Source organism: Phaseolus vulgaris, chromosome 9 (genome assembly GCF_051622355.1).
Source record: "Phaseolus vulgaris cultivar YP4 chromosome 9, ASM5162235v1, whole genome shotgun sequence".
Classification (NCBI taxonomy): domain Eukaryota; kingdom Viridiplantae; phylum Streptophyta; class Magnoliopsida; order Fabales; family Fabaceae; genus Phaseolus; species Phaseolus vulgaris.
In genome coordinates, this window is record NC_143506.1 from 20,532,224 (window position 1) to 20,541,108 (window position 8,885).

At 40.2% G+C, this 8,885-nt stretch overlaps 1 protein-coding gene across 1 annotated transcript; it reads left to right on the forward strand.

Annotated features, from left to right (window-relative positions):
* Nucleotides 1-2,027: 2,027 nt before the first annotated feature.
* LOC137821907 (nitrate reductase [NADH] 1) lies at nucleotides 2,028-6,431 on the forward strand. The gene is made up of 4 exons (XM_068626703.2): nucleotides 2,028-3,424; nucleotides 3,547-3,687; nucleotides 3,968-4,200; nucleotides 4,880-6,431. Exons 1-4 carry the CDS (start codon nucleotides 2,461-2,463, stop codon nucleotides 6,185-6,187), a joined length of 2,646 nt encoding a protein of 881 aa, XP_068482804.1. The 5' UTR covers nucleotides 2,028-2,460; the 3' UTR covers nucleotides 6,188-6,431.
* Nucleotides 6,432-8,885: the final 2,454 nt, after the last annotated feature.

Sequence of the window (8,885 nt, forward strand, 5' to 3'; positions counted from 1 at the left end):
GGCAAGCGCGGGGTTTGGGTAACTTGAACGTTACGAGAAGCGCGAGGGACATCAAATGATAACCGTGTGATGATGCCACGTGTTGCAAGATTAAGCGCTCAAGGGGAGCGCAAGAGGTTCTTGAAGACGACCGCACGATGAACAACGTGGCACTCGATTAAGAGACATTATTTTTCCCATTTCAGGGATGTCCAATCAGCCATTAAGAATACCTCTGTGGTTCAGAAAGTGTCACGTCAGTAATTCGAAAAATTGCTGAGTCAGCAGAGAATGACACGTCATCAGGAAGGCACGTGGAAGGCGGGGGCAAGGCTTTAGTCTTTGCGCTGAAGACAAGTCTTCGGCTTAAGACTGGGGGGCTTGTGTACCGTCCCGTATCAGGGCGTTGACTAAGTCAAGGTCAAAGTCAACGACTGGAAAGTCAAAGTCAACTCAAGGCGTCGCCCAGGTGTAGAGACGCCAAGAGGAAGCGTCGCCAAGGCAGGGCAAGGCGTCGCCAAGGCAAGGCGTCGCCTGGGTGGAGGCGTCGCCCAACCAGGGCGTCGCCAGATCAAACAGTGTAAAAGCAAGGCAATCACGGTGTGGTTCCCCGATACCCATGGGTAGGAAAGACCATGGAGGGAGCGACGTCGTGGGAAAGCCTCAGGTCCCGATATCTCAGGAAAGTGATAAAGAGAAGGAAAAGGTGGCTTTAAGGCCATAGTGATAGTACCAGTGAAGGGCAGCCTGACTCGTGAAGTACCCCTGCCGCCCCAGAGATGCCTTCGGGACAGATACGACCCAAGAGGAAGGTCACGCCCAGGATAACCGGGTGCAGGGTGTGAGAGGAAGGCAGATACGCTCTCAAAGTAAGTGGCTAGATACTTGGGGGCATGAGTTGGCACCCAAAAAGCCACCCCTAGCGCAGTAGCACTCCCAAGCAGGAGGACTCACACGTAGAAACGTCCCCAGATGGGCAGAAACGCCCCCAGATGGGGTCACGGCGTCGTGAGGCCCTCCACGTGCACAACAACCATGCCAGAATGGAAACACCCTTCAGTCAGGTGTCAGGTAATTAAAAGTCATTCAATACAGTTTCCCTTTCGAGCATTCAGGTACTATAATGGCTCCCGAGCGTTTCAACGTCTTAAATGCGCTACGTTTTCTAATTAAACGCTTTAATGAGTGCGTTACGTTTGTGATTAAAAGCGCTTTAAGGCGCTTTAAATGCTTGGGTAGTTTAAATAGCGCAGAGAATGTTGGAAAAAGGGTGGGAACTTTCGGCAAATTTACCAGAGAACTCTCTAGTTGCTTGCTCGTGCTTTGAGGTTACGTACAAGTGACTGGGAATATTTTTGCCTGAAGGAGACAACACACACATATACACAGTTCTTTTACCACCTTCAGAGTGCCATACGCGGTGCTCAGAGACGTGGGTGGACAGTTTTTGGTGTTTCTTGCTGGCTGACTTGAGCGTCGGAGTGCACACGGCCGCTAGGGCGCCTCTTTGTCCTCTTTTTTGCAGGAGTCCACAGGTAACCAGTGGGAAGGAGTCCCTAGCTGACGGTTGAGGTCGTGCACGAAGACGTCCCGGTCAACCGGACGGAACAATGTCAAATATATCTTTTGTGTCAAAGAAATGTTTTTCTTATTTATATATCAGAAATCATATGAATAATGATCTACGTAAAACAGATATTGATATTGTACGGATACAGAAATACGTATAATTTATAAAATATAGGATACGAGGATACAAATTTATATATTATATAATTATGAATTATATAAAATTCACAGTAAACATTTATATGTACAGTAAACATTTATATGTACAAGTATCTTTCAATTTTTTTACTAAAAATATATTTTTTATTTTTTTAGTAGAAAAATATTTTTCATGGTTGAACGAAAAAGATTTGTTCCATATTTTTATAATTATACTAAAAATTTATAACATAAATTTAAATTTTTAGAAAATTAATGTATTTATTATTTTTAAAATTGTGGTAGAATGTATTTATTGATGCTTTATTAGAGTCTCGATTTGCTGTATATGTCTCTAACAACATTTAATGAGTGTAAAATTCTGATCGAGATAGTGTAAGAATTGATTACATGTACAGATTACTTAAAGAATATGGAAAAGAAAAGTTTATAATACCAGTATATATAATTTTTGAAAAGACAATGGGTGGATAAGAGACGTTTGTTTTGAGTGGGACATAGCATAGCATGGTACACAGTTTAGTCTCATTCTTTTCCCTCAACATGGGTTAGTTACGTTACTTTCCTTTCCTACCCTCCACCACGCTTCTTCTATATAAGTCCCCAATCCCCTACAACTTCCCTCATTCAAAAACCATTTGCCTTTTTCCAAACCAACCAACTCACTCTCATGTTGGTGGAAAACGTGAGGACATCTTAAACAAAACTCCCCTTTTCTAACTCCCTTCTCCTCCCACTCCCTCAATTTCCGCAATGGCGGCTTCAGTCGAACACCGTCCTTTCACCTCCCACCAACACGGCGTCGTTCGCTCCTTCAAGTCCTATCCGGACGTCCCGCGTCCTAAGAAGTTACCCCTGCCACAACCACTTTCCGATTCCACAAACGACAACGACGAGGAAGCCGCTGTGTGGAAGGAACTGGTTCTTAAGTCGAGCGCGGGAGTTGAACCCTCTATTTTCGACCCGCGCGACGACGGAACCTCCGACCAATGGATCAAACGGAATGCTTCCATGATCCGTTTGACGGGGAAACACCCCTTCAACGCGGAGCCGCCCCTCCCTCGCCTCATGCAGCACGGCTTCATCACCCCCAGTCCCATCCACTACGTCCGTAGCCACGGACCCGTGCCCCATGCTCGCTGGGAGGACTGGACCGTCGAGGTTACGGGTCTCGTTACCCGGCCCACGTGCTTCACCATGGAGCAGCTGGTCAATGACTTCCCCAGCCACGAGTTCCCCGCCACGCTTGTCTGCGCTGGGAACCGGCGCAAGGAACAGAACATGGTGAAACAGAGCATCGGCTTCAACTGGGGCGCCGGCGGTGTCTCTACTTCGGTGTGGCGCGGTGTATCGTTGCGGAGCCTGCTAAAGCGGTGCGGGATCTACAGCCGCGCGAAGGGGGCGCTTCACGTGTGCTTCGAAGGCGCCGAGGATCTGCCAGGTGGCGGTGGGTCCAATTACGGGACCAGTCTCATGAGGGAGGTTGCACTGGATCCCTCCCGCGACATCATACTGGCTTACATGCAAAACGGGGAGCTTCTGTCCCCGGATCACGGCTTCCCCGTTAGGATGATAATACCCGGTTTCATTGGCGGCCGCATGGTGAAATGGTTGAAGCGCATCGTTGTCAGTAACCAGCAATCTCAAAGTCATTACCATTACAAGGATAACAAGCTATTTCCATCTCACGTTGACGCCGAACTTGCCAATGAAGAAGGTATTTCCCCTCCCTCCATTTCCGCTTTCTCTTTTCTTCGTTAATTACTGGCTTCATAATTTTTTTTATTATCGATTGTAATTAAAAGTGCATATATATCGTCTCTGTTTCAAAATTTGTAGATTGGTGGTACAAGCCAGAGTATATTATCAACGAGGTCAACATAAACTCCGTCATAACAACTCCCTCCCACCAAGAGATCTTGCCCATCAACTCATGGACAACTCAGATGCCATATTCCATGAGAGGCTACGCCTATTCCGGTCAGTTTCAATATTTTTTTTAGTTCCCCAGTAGCAAGCCCCCAACTCTATTTCTCTCCCTTTCCTATTACTTTAATAAAAATAATTATGAAAAGTAATCTTTAAAAACACGAGACGGAAAAACAATTTTTAATGTCATTTGGCGTTGCAACTTGCAAGATCCTATGCATTGGGATGTACTTTGTGTTTGTTTACTGTTTTTGTGATCCACTTGGAACTGAATTTGGGTGGAGCAAATGAGTGAGAATAAACGTTAACGTTGATGTTGATGTTGATGCAGGGGGTGGGAGAAAGGTGACACGTGTGGAGGTAACCCTGGACGGTGGTGAAACGTGGCAAGTGTGCAGTGTGGAGCGTCTGGAGAAACCGAACAAATATGGCAAGTACTGGTGTTGGTGTTTCTGGTCCTTGGAGGTGGAGGTGTTGGATATCCTCGGAGCCAAAGAGATTGCGGTGAGAGCTTGGGACGAGGCCCAGAACACCCAGCCCGAGAAACTCATCTGGAATACTATGGTAACTACCTCTCTCTTTCAATTCTACTCCATTATTCATTAACTCTACATTATTTCTCATTTAGCAATGTAAATTACTGTAATTACTAGGCTTTGATATTACCTAATCTCTTCGGAATATATAGTTAAAATAGAGACAGAAGAAATACCAAAAGCTTAAGATTATGGGTGCCTTTTTCTCAATTAGAAAATTTATTTTAATAATTCGTGTAACTCTATTTTTTTAGAAAACAACTTCATTAACAGTTAAAAAACTGTATCTAAATATTCTAATAAAATAAATGAAATAAATGGTTGATTATGTTTTAGCTGCACCGCAGCACCACAGTTCAATTTTTACGATGTTTCACTGTTTCTTTCTTTCTTTCAATATGTTTCTGTCAATTTATTTTATTTTTTATGATCGTATCACGTCAACAGCTGAAAATAGGTCAGTTTGTGTTTCTTTCTGCGCCTCTATGAGTCCATTATCTGTCGTTTTTCATTCTCGCGTGCTCATTGACTGCGACCTAGTTCGTACACAACTTTGGCCCCATTAAAATAGTGACAGCTGGCAATAGACTATTTCCATGACTAGAGATCTATATCAACAGTAGTTAATGCGAGAAATTAATATTACGGTTTTTAAGAATTATTTATTTTCTAAATTGATGTTAATAAATAAGGTTTCCAATGTGCAGGGAATGATTAACAACTGCTGGTTCAGAGTGAAGACGAACGTGTGCAAGCCGAAGAAGGGTGAGATTGGTATAGTGTTCGAGCACCCCACCCAACCAGGCAATCAATCTGGCGGATGGATGGCCAGAGAGAAACAGCTGGAGAAATCATCAGAATCCAACCCAATCCTCAAGAAGAGTGTCTCCTCCCCATTCATGAACACCGCCACCAAATCCTATTCCCTTTCCGAAGTCAGAAGACACAACAACCGCGATTCAGCTTGGATCATTGTCAACGGCCATGTCTACGACTGCACTCGCTTCCTCAAAGACCATCCGGGCGGCGAAGATAGCATCCTCTTAAACGCTGGCACCGACTGCACTGAGGAGTTCGAAGCCATCCACTCCGACAAAGCCAAGAAAATGCTTGAAGACTACCGAATCGGGGAGCTCATGACCACCGACTACACCTCTGATTCCTCATCCTCCAACAACAGCGTGCACGGCAATTCTGAAACCACCCACTTGGCCCCAATCAGGGAGGTGGCTCTCAACCCACGCGAGAAAATCCCATGCAAGCTCCTCTCCAAAACCTCCATCTCTCACGACGTTAGGCTCCTTCGCTTTGCGTTGCCCGCCGAGGACCAGGTTATGGGTTTGCCCGTCGGGAATCACGTATTCTTATGTGCTACCGTCGACGAGAAGCTATGCATGCGAGCCTACACTCCCACAAGCAGCGTAGATGAAGTGGGCTTCTTTGACCTCGTCGTCAAGGTTTACTTCAAAGGGGTTCATCCTAACTTCCCCAACGGTGGGATCATGTCTCAACACTTGGACTCGCTCCCCATTGGCTCTGTCGTGGACGTGAAAGGCCCACTAGGCCACATAGAATACACCGGCAGAGGAAACTTCCTCGTTCATGGAAAACCTAGGTTTGCCAAGAGGCTAACCATGCTGGCTGGTGGCACCGGGATCACACCAATCTACCAAGTGGTTCAAGCCATTCTAAAGGACCCAGAGGACCGCACCGAAATGTATGTGGTATACGCCAACCGAACCGAGGATGATATATTGCTGAAGGAGGAGCTTGATGAATGGGCTAAGAAACATGACAGGCTCAAGGTGTGGTACGTGGTGCAAGCAAACATAAGAGAAGGATGGGAATACAGCGTGGGATTCATCACCGAGAGTATCCTGAGGGAACATGTTCCACTTGCATCTCCTGATACCTTGGCGTTGACTTGTGGTCCACCACCCATGATTCAGTTCGCGGTTCAACCGAATTTGGAGAAGTTGGGCTACGACATCCAGAACGACTTGCTCGTGTTTTAGGGTACTAAAGTACTAGGCTGTATCTATATGTGTATATGTCTTATTATATATAAATAATTCAATCACCTTCTTTCAAGGTTTTTTAATGTTTCAATTTTTAAATAAAAAGTGTATATGTACATGGACAAATATCTACCAACCTAGGTTTACTTTTCCTCCTCAAGTTTCTTGTAGAGAAGTATACCAATTACTTTTTGTATTATAAAATTGCGAAGAAATAGATTAGTAAAATCTTATCTAAAAAGTCCTAGAACCTTTAGTGTTTGATCCGTTCTTTTTATGATATGGACTTTAGTGTTTGATCTCTTGTTTTTATGATATGTTATATATGGTCCTAGTAGACTCTTTAGTCTCTTGGGATCTATGGAGACTTGGTTCCTCTGTTAAAATCATTTAAGTAAATTTCTAGTTTAGTTGTCAAAAACATTGTTTATATGTCTTACTTATTAGTTTGATGTCTTTTAATTGAATCATACTATTTTACTATTTTGTGTGTGTACGTGATTCTTCTTATTCGTCCTCTTATATTTATCTTTTACCTACTACATTTATTGGTTCATCAACTATTATTCTTGTTTTGTTTGTATACTAGGTAGACGAATATATAATAAATTTCTTTGAGCTAATTTCTAACAAAAAAAATGCAACTATCACTTTTCAATTTATTTGCAGGCATTACACATACTGTCATTTATTTAAGGCGAGGATATGGTACTTTTAAGAACCTTACATGGCAATACTCGTACCTATTCTACTGTATATTTATAATATTTAAGAGATGAAAAATGATGGAGACTTTAAAATAAGAGGGAAAGAGAGATGTATGCATTTTGTTGTCGAATAATAGACCTAATAGTGACATTAATCATGCCGCCAGTACAGAATATATTTTATTGATTCAGTTTTTATAATGTTATTGTTTGTATCGGCATTTCAAAGAATAACACCTAGAATTACTTGAGAATGATAAAATATGTTACTTAAATACTTGCACAAAACATCTACCATGAAATACTTGTACCAAATATATACAAAGGTATACTGTTCCAAATATGTCACATCGGTTAAATATATTTTGTGCTAAGTATCACTCTACATTGTTAAACAATGTGTTGGATGTGTTGGTGTAGAAGATGAGTTTATAAATCATTTTTTTAATTATAAAGTTGTTTGGTTTATTTGGGAAATATGTTATAATTGGTTGAAGGTGTTGATGATTAATTATTATGATGTGAAATTACATTTTATGCGTAACAAAATTGGTTCTCGTAAGGGATGTGCAGTGTATGGAGTGTTAAAGTTCTTGGATTGGTCTGATAGGAGAGAAGAGTCAATATGAAGGAAAGGAGTTGAAGAAAAAGGTAAAGTTCAGGTCGTGACATTTTAGTGATGATATTTTGATTTTTGTTGGCACCCACTTATATACTATGAAATATTATTATCTCTAATCGATGTGAGATATCCAAACACACATCCCGTAATACCAAATCGTGCATGAGACTATATATTTATGAGTGGTCTAATAAAGGGTGACATGATAAACCCAATAAACTCTTGCTAAGACTCTAAATAGAGTTGATATTATGTTAAACAATATATTAAGTCTAACTCATTCTTTGTAAAACCAGCTCATAAGGTGTGAAGTTTGTTTTCACTTTTATATATATATATATATATATATATATATATATATATATTATGAAATATCATTATCTCTAGTGAATGTTGGATCTCAAGAAAAAAAATATTAAAAAATAAAAACAAAATATAAAAAATTCAGTAATCTAATATTTAAAGTTTGTAAGGAAATATATATATATATATATATATTTTTTTTATTTTTTTTTTCTTTTTATTTTCTTTTTTTTTTGCTTGTAGTTATCTTTTTAGTTTAAAGTGAATAGAAAAAGTATGATTTATGTTTAGAAATAATTATTAGCAATGTAAGCCTTCTTATTATCTAACATTATATATTAAGGATACATTTTTCAATCTTAAAAGCTAAGTTAATAGATAAGTGAGGTTTTTTTTTATGTTACAATAAAATAACTTCAAACATCATCTATACATTTATTATTTATACAAAATAAGTACGTTAAGGTCAATAAACATTTAAAAACAAAAACTTCTTTTAAGCATCATTTAATAAGATTCACATACATTGATCCACGAGTAAGGGTATCATCTAGAACCTTTCATATTATTAATATCTTTTCATATTATCTGTACCATGTGCATTATAAAAACCTAAATATACCACTAAAACACTAAAAATTATCAAAAAAATCAGCACAGAGAGCATTTTCTTGAAACAAAAAACTATGAAATAAGTGATCACAATTATGCAGAAACAAATATCTTGTATATGCATGTCACCTCACGTATAGTTCTGTAGACGTATCCCTCTGATGTAACCAACAATATTTAGGAAACATCTGTCTGAGATATTTGTCTCGAGATATTGAGATGAGAAGTAGAAATGTTTTGAGAGTGGGACCTGCATGCATGTAATGAACAGGTTTAGTGTATATAGATAACATTGTACAATGTAACTGGGTGAAAGATAATACTGTAATAATATGGGAAGGAGGAATCAAGTTTGTGATAGATACAATGGGCTGTTTAAGATAACAGGGTGCAGATTTATTTAGGTGAATGTAGAAAACATTAAATTATTATTTGAGAAACTAGTATTGTA

Coding starts and splice junctions, on each gene's coding strand:
- LOC137821907 (XM_068626703.2), top strand. CDS start 2,461: ATGGCGGCTTCAGTCGAACACCGTCCTTTCACCTCCCACCAACACGGC. Junction 3,425..3,546: donor CGAACTTGCCAATGAAGAAG/GTATTTCCCCTC, acceptor CAAAATTTGTAG/ATTGGTGGTACAAGCCAGAG. Junction 3,688..3,967: donor GAGAGGCTACGCCTATTCCG/GTCAGTTTCAAT, acceptor ATGTTGATGCAG/GGGGTGGGAGAAAGGTGACA.